This window comes from Phasianus colchicus, chromosome 8 (assembly GCF_987193195.1).
Source record: "Phasianus colchicus chromosome 8, bPhaCol1.hap1.1, whole genome shotgun sequence".
Classification (NCBI taxonomy): Eukaryota; Metazoa; Chordata; class Aves; order Galliformes; family Phasianidae; genus Phasianus; species Phasianus colchicus.
This window is the reverse complement of record NC_143443.1, coordinates 31,674,211-31,697,292: the sequence shown is the minus strand read 5'-3', so window position 1 is coordinate 31,697,292 and position 23,082 is coordinate 31,674,211. Positions and strand designations below refer to the sequence as shown.

General features: G+C 42.6%; 1 protein-coding gene across 8 annotated transcripts in view; it reads right to left on the bottom strand.

Annotated features, from left to right (window-relative positions):
• Nucleotides 1-23,082, bottom strand: part of TACC2 (transforming acidic coiled-coil containing protein 2) — a 115,357-nt gene that overhangs the window by 39,573 nt on the left and 52,702 nt on the right. For 7 of the 8 annotated variants that reach the window (XM_090145599.1, XM_090145600.1, XM_090145602.1 and 4 more), the window contains one exon: nt 21,372-21,503. In XM_090145599.1, coding sequence (XP_090001725.1) covers nt 21,372-21,503 — 132 coding nt within the window. Of the gene's footprint in view, nt 1-12,306; nt 12,707-21,371; nt 21,504-23,082 lie in introns of those variants that run through there. The other variant, XM_090145601.1, reaches the window with a different exon arrangement.

Below are 23,082 nucleotides of genomic sequence, written 5' to 3'. Positions count from 1 at the left end.
AGTTGAAGCACCAAGCAAAAAGGCAATTTGATATTTACCTTGTAGAGAAATATTTCCTGTCATAAAAATAAACCTATGATGTTATCATCCAAACCAGCAGAAGTAAGGGCAATTCCTACCTCTTGAGTTTGTCTGTATCACCTGAGCTTCAGCACACATCTTTGATTTGCCAATATTTAATAATCTTGGAAAGACTCCAATACATTTAATGTTCACATGCACTCCAGCATAAGCAGCAATGTAACCAGTAAGAACTGCCTTAACCATAATTCAAATGCTGCTGAGTTTGTCATGAGAAGCAATTACGACAACAGAAAAGAAAAAAGAAATTTGAAAGGAAGCTCAGTATCAGAAAAACATTCTTTGCCACTGCCTGGAGTATGGCAGAGAGCACAAAGCCTGCAAGCACACACCAGCACATTACTCCAAGGCCTACATCACATATCCTAGGACAATGAGATCCCGTGTTGAGCCAGTTCAGCTTTCCCTAGTGAAAATACTGGATGGGCTCTCCTGCATAGGATATTTTTAAGACCATAGCTGTACTTTTAAAGCATACCAAAAGATTTTCCCAGAACAACAGGATTTCCTGTGACAAGGAAATTACATATTTCAGCCAGCTCTATTCATAATGTCATTTCTCTAAGAAATAAAGGGTATACAGGAAAAAAAAACAAAAACAAAAAACCCCACTGCCATAAAGTTCATAGCATAGAACAGACTTCCAGCAGTGGCAGGCACAGACCCAGCAGTGGGCAGGCTCTGCCAAAGGGAAGTGCCTGTTGCATCTTCTATACCATGCTTCTGGAGCTCCAGACAAGGAGAAGACAGGGTAAGAAGGGACACGTGGGTCTTAGAGATGCAGAACTGTTGGTCCCAGCTCATCATTTAGGGGGCACACAACAACATTTACATTACATCACTTGGGCACGCAAGTATACAACTGCAGCCTGAAGAATTGGTTTTTGGGAAAACAAGGAATTAAAAGCTGTAGGATGGAACATACTTTCACACATTCCAAAAGGTAATTGCCAGCTTATGTAATCAATGGGAGCTTGCCTTGAGAGTATATTTTGTATCTTTACATCTGCATCCTTCGTTGGTTTGTTGTTTTTTTTTTTTATGTAATAGGCAAAAAAGATATAGATTGTAGAAGACACCAAATGATGATGATAATAGAGTACAAAATAACTAGAAATATTCTTGTAGTCCATCTCTTTCACCTCTTGGAAGACGGCCAGTAAGCAGTAAATAGAAAGGCAGTCAATAGAACACAGTGAACAGTCTACAGCAGGTACAGATGGCGAGAGGTGGGAGAGGCAAGGAGCAGCCAGGGGAGCAGTTCTCCTGTTCTCATCTGGAGGCTTGGAGGTCTTACCAGCCTGCTGCATTAATCTCAGGAAGAAATAAGAGGAGTAACTTGGGTTGACTTCTTTGCCACCTTCCTCATGGAAACTCAGCCTCAGAACTGATCTTACCATCTTTTTTGTAAAGCACATGCTATGAAGTCGTCCCTTATTTTAGAACAAAAAACCAGCCCTTAGTCACTGTGGCTGGCAAGCACCCAGTAGGCAAGAATTGGATTTCTTGCTGCCACTGCCTCCACTTGCCCTCTTCAAGCATTACAGCCATCAAATTGTGGTCACCCACAGTTCATGTCTGCAGCCTAGAGTCAACATGAAATAGCTTGCAGCAGAACGGTTTCAATGCTTTCGGCCTCACTGGGAATCCTCCAATGTCTCAGGTTCTTCCAACATTTACATTACAGCAGTATAAACAGTGCAAGTGCACGCTCACATCAAAAAAAAAGTCGTGGAGATCTTATAACATGCACACAACAACAAAAGCAAACTGTGTTCCATTACCATACAAGAGTGCTTGGAAAGTAATGAGCTAAAATAAAGGATTCCCAAGTTTGATTGGAGAGCTCTTATTTAAATATTGCCCTCTAATTGCAATGGGCAGGATGTTTGCAGACATACAGGGAAACTGAAAGAGCTATCCCAGATATTAAACAGCCTCTCATATCCATAATGCTAATCTGGCTGATCAATTTGAAGCAGCAAAAACTTCCAAAGATCTGTTTGGGATACAGCTGCAGTCCTAAATACTTGAGGGGGAGGAGATAGAAATTGCTATTTTGTCTCAGTTTATATCTCACATATTTGTCTCACATTTATATCTACACATTCTTTGCTACTGGTTAGAGCTGCATTCCTACAGGCATCGCACAGGTTCCAGTAGATCTAACCTTCCAAAGCACCTAAAATATCACGAAGTTAAGATATTCAGTATTTGCTGAACAATTTATCACATAGCATATGAAGAGTCCAAATGAACAAAAAAAAAAATGCAATTTCTTAAAATGCTCAATTCAGTGCTGAAGATGAATTTTGGTTTTCATTCCTGTAATCCCACTGGGAGATGAACTGGGTATAAAAAGGAGGAATGAGTTCTGTAGTCTCACCTCCATCGATCATTTTCAGAGATGATCCTCATAAAACCTGCATGAATAATTCAGATCTGCTTTATTGATGAGATCAGAGCCGAGGCTGTAGGACTGGCTGTACGTTTCTGAGGTCAATCTCTTTTGTATGTTACTTAAATGGGCACTTACACTGCACTGGCAAGAGCTGCACTGACTGACAGGTCTGAAAAGACACATTTCAAACACAACAAAAGAGCCCAAACAATAATTCATTTCCTGGAGACCAAGTTACCAATGGAAGCCGTGATCCTGACTCTAGGCCTCACTCACTGTGACCAATACATCTGGATGGTTACAGCAAAAGGTCCTTTTTTCATGCCAGCATGAGGTTAGGGTAATATCAAAAACATTTCTGCTCTATGTGCTACCATTTTTGCATGGTAACTGCCTACTCAGCAACTCAAGGCTAACAAAGCACTCTAAATAATGTCTCTTATGATAGTGACTGTTAGCTATGGCATTTTACATCTGCATGTGCTGAGTATCAAACGTTACAGATTTTAAATGCTAATAGTACATTTGTATGGGAACATACAGAAGATGTGAAAAACACACTAGTAGATTTGTCTGGTTATTTACCTATTAGATGATAATGTTTCATACCTGAATTACTGAAATATTCCACCTGTCATCCAAGGATCTGCTAAACACGTGGTATTAAAAATGGCACAAATACAGTGTCAAGCATAAACCTCACAAACAATATTTTCTTTTTCTCTAGTAAAATATACCATTTAAATGACTGAATGTCTCAAAACCAACTCAAAAGTACCGATACCACCGAAAACATTTTGCACAGAGAAGAGCAAAACCATTAACCTCAGCCAAGCCTATCAAAACTCACGGGTCAGTGACTTAACAGGGATCATTTAAAGCCATCTGCCTTTACCACCCCAACCCCTTGGGAAGGCTGGCAGCGTGGGATGTGACTGTCACATCGAGTCAGGGACTGGAGGAGGCTCAAACGTGTCACTTACATATCACCAGACTCCATCTGTAAGACTGTTTCTTTTGGGACACGTCTGACCATTAACTATTAATGGACTGTTGTAAGGATGCTCGGTGACACGACCATCTAACCTACAATTAAATTCCCAACAAGCCTATAGTGTGAGAAGGTGAGCTGCAAAACTCGGCTCAAGAAGGAGATGCTGGAAGGCTGCAGTCAGATTGCCATTGCCCCAGCCTCCATCCTGCTCACCCTGGTGTTGATGTCACTGTCCCACATGGAGCATCCCTGCTGCCTTGCACCTACAGGATCAGCACGCCCACATACATACCAGATTATGCTTTGCGCTTCTCACCTGCCTTGCAGCAATGATGGGATGTTTTATGGCCTTCTCACTTGCAAGGTCTGATAATCGAAACACTGATTTCATCACAGCATCATTTCACTTTAGGCTACATAGCTGGAAAATAATTTCATACATTGCTGCCTTGTAGATCTTTGTTTTTACATTCAAACTGAGTATGTTTCAGTGAAAAATAGGAACAGCAGCTTCTTGAACCACAACAATTTAGAATAATTTTATAGAAGATATCCCTCATTTAATTAAGTTAATTTCCTTGGCATCTTCATTTTTTTTTTTTATCCAGCTGTCTTACAGATAGAATAAAACCCCAATGCAAACTAAATTGTAGGACAACAAAAAGAAGACAGTAGCATTGTTGCTTTTTTTTTTTCATCCAAGAAAGATTTTTGTGAAAGCATTTACTGCAATCAAAGTTGGGAAGTTTAAGTAGGATTTATGCTTCATATTCATGGGTTTCTGCAGCAAAGTAACATTACTCAAAGCTGACTGCAGGTTGTTTCCTAACAGAGGAGCATAAGCCCAGGATAATGTCACATGATCATTCTATGGCTTGAGCTGCAACACAGAAGCACTCTTTGCAGTTCTCACTTAAAAAAAATAGAGGTTTCATCAAATAAATCCCATTCCACTGAAATGACAGAGACCTACTTTAGCACAGTGCAATTACACGAGAACTGATATTGACACAGACGCGTGCAGAAAGCAGGGCAGGCATTCCTCTCCAGAGAAGGATTTAAAGATGATTTCAGCACAAATATCCCTCCAAGCCCCACGGCAAACATGGCTACCCAGGAAAATAATGGATCTCACACTGAAGGTGAGACCTCCCAGCCCATATGCGATGCTCCCCGAAAAGCACAAGGCTTCACTGAGGGATGCAGGGGAGGAAGGGCAGCGTGCTGAGCAACAGCCAGAGCCACATCCCTCCTTTGTGCAGCGTTCACTTCTCCCTCACGCTGTGAGCCCGTGGGATGCTTGCTGCTGTCTGGGCACAGCTCAGAGCTGTAATGATGTGCTACACCTGCGGAAATCTGCGTGAGTGATGCTGGATATAAGCACTGCTGGGTGATGCACAGCTGCTGGTGTCACTTCTCTGAGGCACTTCACGCCACCCTGCAGACATCCTCAGACAGCAGAGCTGGGATACAAGAACCTGCTTGTTGTGGTGGTGGTGTTTCTTTCACATAGGTGAGAAAACAGAAATAAAAGCTATGGCTTACATTTTCAGATCATTACATGGGACTTCAGCCATGGAAAATACTACCCCGTGTGTTATCCAAACCACACAGGTCAATTTGGAGATGTGTTTTCTGAAAAAGGAAACATATGACTCCCATAAGCATTAATCACTTCCTATTAAAAGGCCGATTTTTCTTCATGGGATGATTATATTTAGAGAACAGGAATTAGAACTGCAGCGGAGGAGAATTAAAAGGGCACGATCAACTTAAAAAAATAATGCTGATTGCTGTTTTTTAACCTATTGCATTACAAGTAATCCTCTTTCCATAACTGGTAAAGGGAGAAGGAATCATTTCTCCTGCTTTTACTGTTTGTTTATTCAGCAATTTCGAGAGCGTTTTGTGCAGAAGCCAAATTCATGCTCCCCCAGCAAAAGCCATTTCCTGCTTCATGCAGCAACAAGAAAGAAACGTCTCAAGCTGTGGGAAGCCACATCTGAAAGAGAAGATTGAGGGATATAATACTGCACGCTTACAGCAGCACTTCAAACTACTTAACTCATTTTTCTAACTGATTAGCAAGAAGTTCTCTGTATTGCCTTAAATGACATTAAAATTTCCGTCTTTGTGGCTTTTGCTGAGATCTAATAGTGTTTTTCAATGCTACTGATAGAAATGAATAATGAAATGAACCCCCATTCTTTCTGGCCAGCCTCTCCCTTTCACTGACTGCAGTCTGAAGAATGAAAACACTTTACAGAACCAGGGCTCAGAATTGAAGGATCTGTACGTTCTGTAATCTCCACGCTCCTTGCAGGCAGATGCTTTAATTCTCAGAGGAACAAGAGGAAAATACCATTTAATTAAAGACACTCATCCTCAGACATCACAACAGCACATACACTAACAGGTCCCTAAACAACCAGAGGCTGCAAAACGTTCAAATACCTAAATCTCTTACGGGATGAGAACGGTAAAGATAAAAAGATACTCCAATATCCAGGTAGAGAAACGTTTTCCACAAATATAGTTACAATCAGTTAATACATAGTGATTCCAATCAGTGCTGAACTGCCATTCACTCTCTTAGGCTAAGGATTTGATGTTTAAGTATTTAACACCCATGACAAATACCTTTCCTCTGTCTTCAGTACTGAGCACTCAGGTTTTAATCCAGGAAACAACATCTTGTTAACTACATCCCTACGAAGCAAACCAGGTGCCCGTGCTCATTGCTGAACAGCACCATGCAAAGGCTCCAAGGAAAAATAATCAATAATACATCGGGAGCCAGAACCATACCTTTGAAGTGGCTTTGTTTGCTGGAACTACCTTGGAAATCCAACCAGACTCTCACAAGCCATCTCTCTGCTTATAGGCACACAGCAGGTCCTTTGCCATAGGGCTGCACTGAGCCACGCTGTGAGGAGTGGTACCAGGAAGGTGACATCCATGGCTGGCAGTGGCACCTGGGTGACAAACCATGCCTGGGTTCCTGGATCCAAGGGAACGGCCTCGGACTCCAGGAGTAAACAAAGAAATTCGCATTCCTCGCTCATCCTCCCCCTCCTTGAGCAATGGAACTCAGCACAACGCTGGGCTCATCTTTAATGAGAGCAGTGAACCGGTAACTAGAGCAATAAATCCACGTTTCTGTGCTGAAAGTAAATCAAAGCGCAAAAGCAGGAGCTTGACTGCAACTACTGCTAGGTTTCACATCTGATCTACGTTTAGCCCCAGAAACAAGCTTCTTTTGTTTAGAAAAAAACCTTATTTATAGATTTGAGCATAACTCCAAGGATGCAGTTTAATCTAAATCAAGGAATTGCAAAGCCCCTGATTTTTCTAAAGTTTACTTTTCATCTCACCAGAAGAAATGACCCCAATTCCTTCTCTGGAAGGCAAGAAGCTCCCAAACACTCATTAAGTCCTTAGTCAGACCTCAGAGCTTGGGACAGGAGCAGCACTGTGGGGAAGCTCCAAAAAAATAAAGGAGAGCCCTACAAGCACCCTGAGGTCAGTTTCAGAGAGATCTATACTTACTCAAACCAAAATATGCCCACTTCACATGTTAAGATCTTAGATGGTCTACAGTGCAACCCTCACTTTGCTTTCCAGAGCTAAGAAGTGACTGATCTTCCTGTCTTGCTAAGTGTTACTATCAATGAAGGTTCTCATGCCAAAAAGTGCCTTAAAAGAAACCTCTGAGACCTCAAAGAAGTGGTGGAAAACTGAAACTAATTCACCTTTTTCCCCCTGAACTGGTTCTCTTGTGCTATTGCAAGTATAAAGCCCGACACGCATCGTCTGCTACTCAGCTCAGATGGCTGCTTCAAAGCATTTAAGGATCTGATGAGAAATGACACTGCTTTTTTTTCTAACAAGTTTTGCTATAGCAAAAATAGCACTTTGGGGTTCTTTTTTTTTTTTTTTTTTTTTTGCAGAGAGGAACCCCTTTTTTTTTTTTTTTTTTTTTTACCTATGTCCCTTTTCTGAGACTTCCTCAAAGAAAATGCAAACTACACTGAAATTCTAGCTGTGGTTAAAACTCTGCCACTGCAAAGCCTCTCACCTGGACAGCACATGAAGTTTGTTACAAAGCCAAATCCTTACAAAGCATCAGTGATGGACAAGGAAATGGTATCTATTGGCAACGGATGGTATCCAAGATATTGGCAAACACAAAAACTCTCTACCCGTGTAAGTTCTTAAAACACAGGAACTGAACTAATTTTTATGTACTATAAGCATGTTAGAAAAGCCCTAAAAGCACCCAGCCTATTACCTCTCAAAGAACACCTTCGATTCAAATTTAACAAGCTGTTACTTTGACTGCTGCGTTGAGCAAAGCAAAAAGCAAAGGCAGATAGAGAAGCAGTGCTGAGTGTGACAGCCACAATGCACGTGCAGGAATGCCTCTTCATTCATGTTTTTACTACCTCCCATTTATTATTTTCCAATTTGCTTGTATGTCATAATACATAATAGATGACAGCAGCTCCATTACACATGGCATAGGGCACACCATTCAATATAGAGAGCTTTCTAATGCACACACATTTGCCAGATGTGTGGTGTGCCCTGCTAATAGAAGGTTGAGGGATTCTGGGGTCTTTTTATTTTGTTTTCAAGTCTGAGTGTGACCTGCCTCCCTCTCATGACAGATGTAGCAGTTGATGTAGTACCCTTCCAGATCAAAGGAAGCGCTGTCAGTGACTTCAGAGATGAGATCCTCTGGGCTCAAATAAGGGAGGTTGGAATAAAAGGCAGGAAAGCTTGACAGAAGAATTTCCCTGTTATTTCTGGTCCATTTTCTCTCAAGTGAAACACCCTCATGGCTTCCAGCAATTCACCTTACTTAGCAGACAAAACTAGGAGGTGGAGAGTGCTCTCTGTGCTGCTGGGAATGCTGATTGGTGACTGTCAAATAGAAGGAAAAGATATATGTAGAACACTGACAATAGGCAGGGCTATCTGTCAAAAAGGTCTTAACTCAAATAAATGCCATTTCAATAACAGAAGCCTCCCCTCCTACCAAAAAACCCTCTAATTCTTCTCAATACTTTCAATGTGTATTTCTTAATTTTCCATATTTTTATTCATTAAGGTGATTTCCTACATATAAGCATATAAAATTATGCAAATATTTAACCAGATTATTTTTTTCCTAACTTTTATGAACCACGCATTGGATTCCTTTAGGTTTTGGAGACAGAAAAATGCACAACAAAGCAAGGGCTGCATTTTTGTACATACACATAGATAACTTTTCTTCATACACATGTATACATACCCACACACAAAACAGCTGCTCACACCTCTTACACACAAGGCTGATTCAGCTCAGTTTAAATTCTTTGCAGTCCTTCTGACAACCACAAAAGACCACACCTCAGAAGATAAACAACGCACAAGGGCAGCATCTTGGCTGGCTACCAACCATCAGTGACATTCAATTTCTTTTTTGGAGTCCAATTCAGCTCCCACTGAAGTCAACGGGCATTTCAGCATTGACTTCAGTAGGAGTTGGCTCAGCCTCCAGACATTTTCCCCTCAGATTGGCAGGGGATGGAAATGTTGCAGTGGCAACACATAGAGCTCTCAATGGGAGGAAATAGCACACCACAGCCCTCCAGCCAACCAAGAAATGGGCACTGAACATCAGCCCTGTCCAGCAGCTGCATGGACAGCAGCTACAGTGCTCCACCAAAACCACGTGTGCTTTGTGCTCAGGAGAAAGGAGGACAACTAAAGCAACGCAGAGGTAAGAACCAGATAGGAGCCATTAACTTTCAAAAATCCATCAAGACTTCTGCTTTTATAATGCTTATCAGAATGTTATTATAGCATCACCTAGAGCTAGAAATACATTCTTATTAAGAAGAAAACCACTGATGTGTAAGGGATGGCACATGGAAGCCAGCACAGTGGTGTGTCAGCACTGCACAGGCAGTGTGCAAGGCCACACATGTGCCAGCTGTGGCTGTGTGCACCTGAGCAGAGCCAGGCCTGCTGAGCAGCACCACGCTGTCATTTCCTTCATTCCAGCTATTATGTGATTGAAACATGCCCTCGATTTAGCTCAATCTATGGCCACCAGGGTGCCTGCTGCAATGTGCAAAACACATGACACTGCTCATCATGTCAGTAGTGGGGTCTGAGCCACGTCACTTTTATCTGCAGACAACTTTCATTGGCACAGGCTTCCCCTGGGCCTTCCCTTTTCTATCATTCAAAATTGACTTCTTTTTTCTTTCTCTTTTCTTTTTTTATTTCTAATCTTTATGTAAAAGGAGAATTGCCTACTACCAGTGACCAGATTGCCAACAACCCACAACAGAACAATCAAGGCTGTCGGTACCAAAAATGTTTTTATTACAGATACTTCTTCATTGTAGCTGAAACAAATTTACATTAAAATAGGCATGGGTTTGGTGTGTTTTGTTGTTTTTTTTTTTGTTTGTTTTTTCAAACTACATGCAAATAGAGCATAATTAATCACAGCCACACCTGAAAATCGTAACCTAGACCCCTTCTCAGCACATAAAATTTACCTCAGTCTCTACAATTTCACTAATACTGAGTGAAGAGGTCCATCGTAGGATGCTTTTGAGGAACTCTGAAACCAGCAGCTCTTTAAAGGAAATTGTTTATCTTTGTACTTTTTGATGCTAAATCAATTTCAGCAATGGTTGCTGATTTATGCCGCCGTAACCCAATGAAGGAATGGAGGGCAGCCAAGCCCATCCCTTTGTTAGGAAGCCACCTCCTGTCATTGCCATGCTGTCCCCACTGGGCCCACCGCCCAGGGACGTTGCAGAGGGCAGGCAGTCACACCACCTGCCTGGGACTCAGCTGGATGGTTTTGCCTCTGAACTAGCACAGCCAGTAAGGAATTTGTTTGCGAATGCAAGATAGGTTGAATACAAGCTCATTACAAAAGCGTTACTGAAAGTTACAGTCATTAAAGTATCACGATCTCAGAGCGGGACGGATTACCGTGACATCCAATGAAGAGACTCTTGGTTTGGGAAAACAGGTCTGTACTTTCTCAAGGATAAAAAAAACCACCTCCAAGCTCGTGTTAAAGAGCACACAGTTGGAATGAAAGAAATTGCACAGGCACTTGGTATTTAGGATGAGTAATATCTTTCACTAACGCTTCCCAAGAATATCAACAGTTCCTGAATGACGTCTGTGCTGAAAGTACTTCTGATTACGTTGGACCTTAAGAGACCATATTAAAGTCACTCAGCAGTAACAAACAAAAAAATATTAACATATAAAGCCATCAAAAGAGATGACAATGTCATGTCTACAATAGCATATTACTCACGTACTGTAAGAAAAAATAACTACACCTTGATCAATATGTTCTTAATCTGAATGAATTCTCCAAAGGTCATGAAAACTGTAGATAAAACACACTGAACGCTGCTTTATCTACGCCACTTACATTGCCCAGTCCTCAGATCACCGTTAAAAACACATCCCAGTTTGAGCAGACAAAAATGTAATTAATAAGATTTAAAGGCAATGAGGCATCAGTTCATTCCACAGTACCAGCAAAACATTGTATGTAGCAATGTTAAGACTGCCTATGATGAAACTATATCTTACTGGGTGAAGCCGTGCACCAAGGGAACAAAGGATGCAGAAATGCTGCTAGGCCTGTGCCTTACAGATCTAACAAGACAGCACTGAGCAAAGCTATCTACTGATGTACTGGAATATGACAATAGGGAGCATGAACCTACTTGTAAGGCCTATTACAGAGGCAAAACTATCAGTTACTGCTCTCCCATTCCCCTTCACTCAGAAGCACTTATCTCAAACAGCCGAATGATGCCTCAAATCTAATCACATCTACCTTAATAAGCACATATTACATTACAGTTTCTTTACAGAGTTAAGTGAGGCTGTTTTATAGATTAGCCCTAGTGGATATACCTAAATCTAACCGAAACGCATGATCAGAAATAAGCTCAGTGATCAGACATCTTAGATAAATGGGATCTCTAACTGAAAGGCCAATGAGAGACAAAGCAATTCCTATAAACCCACCCCAAGGTGAAGCCCGTGCTCCAGCAGCTGAGTTTGGGGTGGAGGTCAGGGAAAAGAGGCTGCTCACCACTGAAACCTCAACAGCAAAACCCTAATTTCAAATGGGAAATGACTCTGCTATTTCTGCATGCACGTACGTATCTGTGCGCTATCATACATGATGCAGCAATGTGAAAAAGTGATCACTTCTGCTCAATGTCATATATTTGCTTTTTCCTTTCCTCCCCCTCCAGTGAACTGATCCTTCAGAGCTGCAGACACCTCGCTCTCACAATTCATCACAGAGTGCAATACCAAAGACTGATGCTGACAGGGGTGATGTGACCTGAAAAACAGCATCTGTATAGAGATCAGCAGAGAGAAGCTCTGAGAAAAGCAGCTCCACGCTGCGCATTTTAAACAGAAAACCAAACGATGGTGGGTTTGGGAGGGGGAAGGGGCTGGTTTTTGTTCATTGTAAATGGTCATTGTGCTTGATTCGCTACGCATCCAAAACACAGAGACAAATGCATGGCACCCAGGCATGGCTCCACACCACTGAGGTGGGCAGCCCGAGCGAGATGGGAGCTCTACAAAAGACAGCTCGTGATATTCGGCAACACCACAACCATGTCCCCATCTGAACGCAGCCAGCATTAAACAAAGGCCTCACGCACAGAAATCAGCCCCCCACCACATCGCAGAGCGTAGGTGCGGGAAGGCTGCGGGCCCAGCAGCGCGGCAGAAAAGAGGAGAGCGAAGGGAATGCAGACAGACTTACATCGCCTCCGACGGCTCCCGGGCCAGGCTCCCTGCCTGTGCCTGCTGCAGGGACTGCGAGCCTCCCATCCTCAGCGTGCCCCGGGCTGGCAGCTAGGTGTGCGGGCAGCTCCCTCGGCGAGCCGTGCCTGTGCAGAGCCTGCGGTGCTGCACTGCAGATGGGAACAGCTGCTTGCATCAGTGGCAGCACAGGCAGGAGCACTTGAGCAGCAGCCTCTCTTCTCTGAACTGTTGCCAGTTATTTTTTTTTTTTTTCCCCCCTTCCAGTCCAGATGAACGCTATTTAAAAAATAAAATGAAATCCCGGCCACTGTGACAGGCTAATAATCATCTGCTGAACATCAGAGGTCCGTGCAGCCACGGTGCAAGCGCCTCGAACGCAGCACTGCTGGCTATGGAAACTGCCTTCAGGAAAAAAAAAAAAATCAAAAAAAAAAAGAAGAAAAGCAGACCCTCCCTTTAAGCACACATTGTCAGCTACTGTGGCTCCCTAAGGACCTACAGGCAGGACCATTGCATTGTGTTGACTCAGCTGATTTGAAATGCAAATGCTGGCGGGCATGGGATGCTGTGCATACATTTCCTTTCCATAAGAGGCAAGTTGGACACACTGGGACAACTGCAGAGAGGATTAATAAGCAGAGCGGCCGCTAGTTTCATTTAAACAAATGAGCTCATCCCTCTTGCAGAAATGGAATCGTCCGTGAGGGACAGAGGGAGAATATCATGAGCAGCCAAGGTAAACATGGCAATGTGGGAGCTTTCCTCACCCGCAGTGCTCCATCCGAAGGGACTGGGGCTTTGCCACCACACACACGGCCCCCTGGTAGGGCCAGAAGGTACAGAACCATGGGGATGCTCACAACCTAACCCAAGTGAGAGCAGTGGTAGGGATCTTTCAGCCTGCAAAGCACAAGCAAAAACAAATCACAGTCCAAACCCTTGGAACAGGCTTATCCCTCTGTGAGGGTACTAGGGCAACAGAATTCATAAAATCATTTCTGTTGGAAGTGACCTTAAAGGCTCTCTGGTCCAACCTCCCAGCAATCTGCAGGGATGCCCATAGCTCCATCAGGTGCTCAGAGCCCATCCCCTGATCTCAGGTGTCTCAAGGGATGGGACACCACCACCTCTCTGGGCAGCCTGTGCAGTGCCTCACCACCATTCTTGTAAAAACCTCTCTCCTTCAACCCAGTGTAAAAGTCCCCTCTTTCAGCTTGAAACCATTTCCTCTTATCCTATTACAACAGACCCTACTAAAGAGACTGTCTCCTTCTTTCTTGTGGCCCCCCTCTATGGGGGTACGAGCCAAAAGGGCTGGGCACGAGCACTCCTGTGTATAAATTTTATACACCACATTCAGCAAAGAGGCACTCCATGTGCACACTGTGTTCCACAGCATCCTAAGGACAAAAAGGGTATCAGCTGCATCACTACCTATACTTGGAATTAAACACACGAGAAACAAACAGCTTGAGGCTGCGTGACACTTCTGGATGCATGCTGGGGCAGAGGGGTCAGAAGGCTCAAAATATATTTAACAGGGATATTAGAACTCTCTGACTTCAAAGCACCTTCCCCAGCATTTCAGTGGAGACCTCAGTAGAGTCGCACCTCCAGTAGCTTCTGGTTTTTACTGTTTCTGCTTGCAAGAAGGAAAATCCAGCAGTGTTTGCCCACTGTCTGCACTAGAGCACATGAGCTGCTTTTAAGCCCTTTCACAGCAGAAAGCACTTCTGCAGATACTTACAAGGAGAAGCACTAAATGCTGTAAGCTGGAGAACATTGCTAATGACAGCAAATCTGTACAGTCACATAATAAAATGATTCAGAGTGCTCATTTTTAACAGAACCTCAGGTAATACACCTGTCAGAAGCACATCTGAGTAAAACACAGAATTCAAAGGAAGAGCCTGAAAAGAAAATCTGTATACTTTGGCAGTAGCTTTGCAATGGTTAATAATTCTGATACCAACCCAATGCAGGAAGTGGTACCAGCCTGCAATTACAGGGCTCCATTTAGGGAACCTATTAGGTTGAGGTTACTGCTCAGTTTTATGCGTGGTAGCTGTGCTGAGCTACAGATGATTGGTCTTCTGATTGCCATAAGAGCTCCCTATTGGGTTTTATTTATTGCAGAATAAAGAAAGACAATAATTCTAAGAAAGGCAAACTCCACAGTAAGAAAATGAAGCCCTTGCAGTTTTCTGGGAGCCAAGAGGGAGAACAGAGGCACCATTTGCCCTGCAGTGGAGAAAATAGGGATATTGTGGTACTTTCCTAACAAATGTAAAGTCTGCATTTAAAATGCCTGTCATTTTGCTCCTTGCTACATCCACCTGAAGCCACACTTTTCTTTAAGCTATTCTGGATGCTCAGAACATCACATCGTTTCACTACACACACCTGCATGCAGTGCATGCAATGAAGTGTTATACAATTACAGCAAAAGCAATTTTGGAAAGCTGGCAGAGGCCTTTTATTCCTTTGTGGATACAGAAGCACTGACCCCAACCTCAGGAGTGAACACAGATGCAGAGCAGTCCACAACATGGGCTCTCCCTGCAGCTCCATGTGAGGGGAGCTTTCCCTCTCCTGCCTGGCCCCAGTCCATCCTTTGGGCCTGCCAACAGAAGTGCTAATTTAGTACTAAATTTAGTGCTGGCTTTTAAAAATATAAGAACTGTGTTGATACCATAAAAGTACATCTGGTAAGAACTAGCCTGGGACCTGAAAAACACGCAGCTGAGACTCAAAAACCAAAATCTCACTGCGGCTTCAAAGGAGTTGAAGATGCCCCAGGCATCTCAGCCCAGGGTTGTTTCAGACACAATCCACATAACAACTTACTGTGATTCCAAGGCTCAAAAAGGGTATCTACATATTCAGTGCCATCCTTTAAAATTTATCATTTCCATCTGTTTATTTCATTCACTTTGGCCTATATGAAATATTTGCTACAGCCCTAAATATTTGGTCTTACTCCATTTCGTGTTTATATATAAATTCAGACTTGGGTCGCCAGCACCCAATTTGATATTTTTACCTTCCATCAAAAAGCTGTGCTGGGCAGGATGTGTGATAGGATTTATGATTAAGTAAAACTTATGTTTTGTTCTTGGCTTCACCATAGACCTCGCTAAGCCCTAAGGCCAGTTATAAACATGACCACACACATACATACAACCAAACATCAAAGAGCTCTCTGCAAGAAAGCACTGCCTCTCATATCTACCACCCTCCCTGGGATGGGTGCCCAAATCTCAGACCAAACATCTCAATTGCAATCCAGGATTGGGGTACTGTGCAGAAGCTAGCACTGTGTGCAGCCAACAGCACAGCACAGAGCAAAAGCAAACAACCCAGTAACAAAAGTGGGTTTCTCCGACATGCTGAAGGCTGCTGTCAAAGCCTTGAGGAACAATACTGCCTCTTTTAAAACAATTTTTAAAAGGGGGAAATGTTAACAAAGGATAGATTATTTTTTAAATGGGATCCTAAAAATAAACACTGAGATATAGACGATATTACCTTTGGATCCCACAGCTTTGAATGCAGCCTGGGAAGCAGTTTGTATCCCAAGGATTCCTTTATTTGTAGGCTGCCTGGTTTCAAAGCGCTCATGAATAGGGCATCCACAACATCAGACTGATAAAAAATACCAGTTATAAGCACCATCAGCTTCACTAACAGACTAAAAAGACCGAACTGCACCAAAAAAATCAATGCTGTTCTGTACAGACACAGTTGCAAGGCCAGCCAGTGCCTAGGGGAGGCTGCCTGCACAGTGGAGAGCACATCAGCACATAAAAGCACTGGCAGCTTTTGAAGCACAGCCCTTTTAGGGCACCCCAAGGCTGAGGGCTCCTGCACTCCAAATCCCCCTTCCCCTCCCAGCCGCTTAAGAATTCAAGCACTGGTCATTATAGGATGCATAATGCATGGTTCTAAACATGTCATGCATTTTCTTGCACTTCTTTACCCACCATCACACTTTCCAGCCCAGCAGCAGCTACAATTTCCTTTTCTTGGTTTATTCTTCTCCCTCTTGTAGCCAGATTTTTGTTCCTTACTCCTCTCTCCCTCTCTAAAATTCAAGAGGCCACCAATTGTATAACTGAGAGTCACTCAAACTCAGTGAGCTGCTAAGGCTGCCAGCTGACATGCCACAAACCATTTGCTCCCCTTCACTACAGCTCTTTGCTTTACCTGGTTATTACTACTCTGATGTTAAACACAGAGCTCTGCCAGCAGGAATCAATGCAGCACCACGTTGATCCTGTGTGTATTTCTCCAGACAGTTTGCTCCACAGTCCACTGCCTGCACTGCCATGGCACAGGGACAGTGGCAGGATGTAATGCAGTACCATGCCATCACCAAATATTTCTCTCTCTCTTCCCCTAAGTATGGAGCAACTCCATGCTACAACTGAAAGAACAAAGGAAATACTATGTTAAATACACAACAAATTTATCCTGTTTTGGCTTACTGGAAGAAAAGATAAAATGCTAACATAAATTGTAATGCCTATGTTTTAGTAGTGCCTAACAAATAGGTTTTTAGTTCTGTTCATGTGCATAGTATTATTGAGATAATAGTATATAGTCAGCACTGTAAGGACATATCACCATCCTTAGCTATCCCTAATTTGATCTCATCCAGCACATATAAATCAGAAATTCCATCCTAGATTAAGAACAGAAAAGCTTCAGATTGAAACCATCATTGCAGATCTTTTGTTTGGTTGTTGGTTTTTGCTGATTTTTTTTTGATCATTCATTTTGTCACTGTTCCTTTTATTTACATGGGCTTGGAGAAGGGCACTCAGAGCATAAATGAAACCTAAGCAGGAAAATCATCAAGGACGCTGTTAAATGAGTTTTTCAATATACTCTTCAAGAAAAAGAAAAGCAATTCTTTCTATTGCCTTTGCACAAGGTTGGGCATAACACAGCCCTTTCATTGCTGTGGTATAACAGGATATGCCACGAAATAACACGAGGTGATACTAGGTGTAAATCTTTAGAGGTTTAACTTATTCTTATATCAAATGCCTCCACAAATGCTTTGCTCCACCACTTATCTAGATTAATGTAAGTGATTTGCATTGCTACATTATTACTCCCTGAAAAAAGCACAGTATCTCAGAATTTTAAGCCTGAGCACAATAACAAAATGTTTCTAACTCCCAAGTCAAGAAAAAACCAGCTGACCTGTGATGATGCTCTCAAAATAGACAATGCAGCTCACAGGAAACAATTGCTAGAATATGTTCCCCCCAAAAAAGGAAACAAATAAATACGCCCTCGATGTGCACACACACAATTGATCAGTGTTCAGTTGCTAAGGTCACTGCTTAATCTAAATTGCAAGTGAGATCAATGGCATTAAGAGTTATGGATAATCAAGATGTCTGCTTAGTTATTGAAATTTTCTGCGTTAGAAACCCACTGCAAAGCCAATAAAAGAGGCCTCTAAATGCTTCTCTTCAGGATGCCACGGGTTCTGCAGTCTTTCAGGGCCCAGTGGTGAATTAGGACGGGTAAGGTGAGAACCAAACACAACAGATTCTATACAAACAGGGAGATCTGGTCTTGGAGAGCAGGGAAGACTCCATGGCAGCCACACAGAGATGCCACCCAAGGAACGAGGAAGGCTTTTCATCCCACAGATCTACAAAGACCTACGTTAAGGTCCAAGGGCAGCCTTGAATTGGTGTCTTCTCACATTCACCTACAGCATCATTTTCAATCTGAAAGACTTAACAGAAAATTGGTTTGAGTCTTTTCAGTATTTTTCAGGTTTTTCTTTTTAAAGGATGGGCCAAAATCCAGCAGTAGGGGTAGGTGGAGCTCCTGCCCCAAAAGCACAGGCCCTACTCAGCCATATCACTGACCACTGAGAAATGCAAACCTGGCCCCAGTCTAACCCTGTATTGCCTGCTCTAACACAGGAGATGCCCATATCCCTCAGATCCTCCTCCCTGCTGGCAGCACCAGGCCAGATACATGATGCCTGTCCTGCCCTTGTATTGCCACAGCTTCAGCAAGATGATTAACGCCACTCTAAAATTCCTTGCGGATGGATTAGTGTAATGACATATTCATTTTCACGCTGTTGAACCTGTTTTAGCAGCAAGGAAATTATCATATATCGCCTGAGGGAACCTGTAAAATACACAGCAATAAGCAGCAAGCAGAGGGCCACCATCACCCTTTCGTCCACAGCCACATGCAGGCAGCAGCTTTACAACACACAAATAATTGCCCTCTTAGAGCATAAGCATGCAGGGTGCACCTCGGGGAGTACAAATTCTAAACAAAGATATAGTCAGAAAATTGGTACAGTTTCACATTTCTGTCAAGTGCCCGTTAACATATCATGATTTGGCTTTTAAAATTCAAATCAGTGGAAACTATTTGTTGAATTGTTGCTGTTTTATGGAAGCCGTCCTCTGGCAGACCTTGGGGTCTCCAGGAACCCTGCCCATCACACACAGCCACGGGGTCACCCAGAGAAGCCTGCAGGATGCTGTCCCTTGTCTGGGGACCCCACTATAAAAAGCCTGCAAGCAGTGACAAGAAAATGCACTTAGTCTACAACACTTTGGGCTTTAAACAGAGCAGACGTATTAGGATTTGATGGAACAGGCTGGCAAGACAGAGTGAGCAGCCTGGGACTCTGCAGTGCTGAGCACAGCCCTCAGGTCAAAGGCTGGGAGACACAATCTCATTAAAAAGGCTGAAGTAGAGGAAATGAATGGATGAGCAGAGTGGCTCATTTTTGCCCATTTCTTGGGGGACTGGTTGGTAACATGAAAGATGTCTGTTTATGTCATGCTTGAGGAGGTGAATGCTTTGCAGGTTATCAACCATCAAGCTTCAAGAAAAATCCTTTTAGTTTTCAAGACCTAAGCAACTTCATTTTAACACCTTCACACTGTTGCTTCTAATACAAAAATCACTTCACTTGTGCACTAGTCTACATAACCTAGAAAGCATGCTACAATACAATTCATGCAGTACACTTAAAAACAAAAACTAGAAACAGATGCAGAATGCATCACATCCATCTCTCTCCCTGACAACACAATTGGGAATGGATCAGCTCTCCAGATTCTTGCTAGCTCTATCCACAGTGGTTCCTTAAATGACAAGTTACACTCACTAGCAATATTTCAGCACTTCTACCAAATTATTAAGTGCCTGTGATGCAGCTCATAAGCAGATCATCATAATCACAGAGGAGACTGAAATGCCTCAAGAATCTATTTTGCAGAAAATTGTGCAGAGGCAAAGCACTTGCAGAAGTTTAGCACCTCACTGTGCAGGCAGCTGCCATAAATGTGATGAAATGAAAAATAATCCAGCTTGCACACTATTATTTTCTGTGTTCCTATTTGGGTTGACCTGATAAACAGAAATTACAGAAAAGTGCATGGTGGTCCAAAAAGCATTTTCATAAGGGGCTGATTATAACAACAAAGAACTGTTTGGACAGTAATACAAGGAGAGGAGAATGGAAGAGCTATCTTTATCCTACAGATCTCTCCAATTCCCATCTCTATATTTATTATGATCTCTGATAAACTTGTGTTCATAGTGCAAAAAGTGCAAACACAGAGAAGTTCAGCTTTAGAGAAGGCTGCAGGTGAGCAGACTGCTCATCTCCAAGCATAATGAAGATGTACATTTTGGTTAGCAACAGTCCAGATTGGGTTTTGATGCTGCATCAAGCAATTCTACTAATATAACTTAATTGTTTACTCCATTACTCTGTTGTTTATCTTACCAAAGAGATTCTTAAACACCCATTTTCAGCAGTCAGCTCTGCCTGTCTGTACACTTCTCAAATGAGTTCTCATCTCTTCATGCAGCTTTTAGAGAATGACCAGAATATCCTCTGTTCAGAAAATTCTTTCTAGATGACAGAACTTGCAGGCTGCTGTCAAACAGACCTTCAGACACTTATTTTCCATACCAACTGTATACACTTAAAAAGAGCAGATATAGTACAGTACCATAAAGGAGCAAAGACTTGAACTAACCCTATGTCACAGCAAGCATGTAACTTAAACTAGAGCTTAGGACACCACTTTCTGATCAAAATTCTCAGAAATATGTTGGTGAATTTACATTTATATATTTCCTAGGTATGAAACTGTAGATGATTTTTGAGTAGAGTTTGCTGATAGCTATTCATTCTCTGTTCCAGCAGAACACATCTATTTTTTACATTCCCATCCATGATTCAGAGTATCCTCCTGCTGACACCAGCACCTTCTGACATTTCTGAATGTCAGATTAAGCAGAATAGCTGTATTTCCCATGGTGTCTCCAATCTTGTAGCATGCTTGTCACCAGTCACCAACCTGTATCTGTGTGGTGGAGAAATCCACTCTCCAGAGAGTTCCCATTTAATATTCTCAACTGTGCTGTGACCTTTTCCATTAATAGATGTCACAGTAAGGGCATGCCATTATTGCCAAGCCACAGCAGCACAGTGGTTAATCACCCACAAGACAGGCATCACCCAAAGCTCTGACACAAATATCCAAGGACACGTGTCCTCTTGTCTAGATCTGAGATGGGAGGACACAGCCTGGGGGTTTTCCCAGCAAAATTCCCTGAGGCCATTTAACAGTCAGTGCAAAGCTGAAGGAAAGAAAAATTAGCTTTGAAATGAAGATAACTGAATGTTTCTTTAGCAAAAATGAAACCAAGCTGAACTTCTTTCTTCACTACTGACAACTACAATGCAGCATCTGAAGAGGAATGAGCAAAATGATTCTCTTGAGGAGCAAAAAATAAAAAGACCTAAATATTTAGTAATTTAAAAACAGTGAAGAAGATCAGTGCAGTAATAACTAGTGTAGTCCAAGCTCCCTCTTCTGGTCTTCCAGGGGAAATGTAGTGGAGCAAGGAGGTCTCTATCTAGCAATTAGTTTCAAAATCTAGCCACAAAACACTCACACAACTTAGGCAAAGAACCCAATATTTTCTTAAGACAAAAACATACAGATGTAGAAATTTACTTTAAATGCATGAAATAGCACTGAACACTACCTCTTTATCTCCTCTGTGACACTTTCAGCTTCTTGAGGAGGCAGCTCTACTTCACCACCAGGGGCTGCAGCCACCAGCACATCCCCAGAAATGAGCCCAGCAGCTTCTTCACAGCTATCAGACTTGGAAGTGCTGGAAAATAATTATGAAGAATCATCAGCAGATAAATTTAAAAAGGCCCACGGACCTGCAGTGAAATCTCTTGAAAAGATCAGTTTGTGCTCCTGAAGTTCAGATCTAGTCACTGTTCCAACTCTGGTTCTCTCCCCCCTGCCTCCCATAAATTACTTCTTCCTACAAAGCCCACTGAAATTCTCTGATGACGACATGAAGAGCAGTACTGTTGCAAAGCTTTGACAGCTTCTTACAAACCAAAGCATTATCTTCCAGAGGAATTCAAGACCTGTTCTGTTTGCTGCATGCAATGAAGATGAATGGCAGAAATCCCTAATTACCTCTGTACAGGTCTCACAGAGACCTTTCTCCTCATGATAGATTATAAAAACCTCAGTTTAAGTGACTTCAAAAGAAACCAAAGGAGCATTGCAGCCACCAAGTGCTTCCCAAGGGCAGCTCTGATACACCAGGGGGACAGAAGTGCCCTGAGGCAGCTTCCCAACTTGTTTCTGCAGGTTCAGACCCAAGGAAATGTTGATGGAACCAGGCCAGGGGTGAGAAGCTGCTTTTAGGCTTCCTAAGTTAAGTATTAATGGCTATTTCTGTCATTCTATCCTTTAAATTTAATTTCCTCTCCCCGCCCCCAGTAGTTATACTTGACTAACTGCATTACTGGATGAGAGTTGGTAAGGTTCAGGGACAAATTGTTCCTTTCTTTAGAAACATCTATACAAGCAAGGACAGCCATAAATCACATCTCTCTAACTTTAGCCACAGCATCTATCAGCATGGAGACAGTGATTCCCCAAAGTGTTTATCCACACAGACCACAAGCACTTAAAAGTGGTCTACATAATTAGCTCACATGCACAAAGTAGCTCTGTGCCATATGGGCTAGCTATTATGTTATTTCTTCCAAGAAATTAGCCAATTATCTCTGCTCTGAGCATTTCTCTCTCCCTTCCTTCCTTTCCCACCCTGTCCTGACACCGACGCAAACTTCCCGACTCTCCAGTCCCATCAAGTCCTTTATTTAAAAGCAAGCTGTTTCCTTTTTCCACAGGGAAGACTCTTCCCTTTGCTAAAAATGTCTTTATCCTAATACAGAAATGGCATCAACTACATACAAACGCAGTGTGACTATACAGGGTCACGTGGAGATGAGAGAAAGTTAAGATTTTAAAGGAAAAAGTGAACTGCTAAAAATAAGAGAATGCTGACCACCCATTTGGAGAGCAAACAAAGAATCACCAAATACAAACACTTCCAAGTGGGCCTAGCTAAGCAAGAATACTGAATGTACACACAGCTATGGACATTATGTTGTGCACACAAGTAAGCATCCCAGCTAGCTGTTTGCAGTAGCATTCACATCTCACTGCTCCTTGCAGTCCCTCAGCTCTCCCCTTCACACCTTTCCATATAAAAGGAAAACATCTTCAGCAATATCCTTTGACTGATGCCACTGCTAACACTCTGCAAAGCAAAACAAGCTATCAGAATAGGTGTTTTTAGAAGAGTTCTGCTTCCTGGAACTTGGGAAGCACAGGCCTTGCTTTTACAAGCTGCAACACCAACGTGTGTTAAAGCCCAC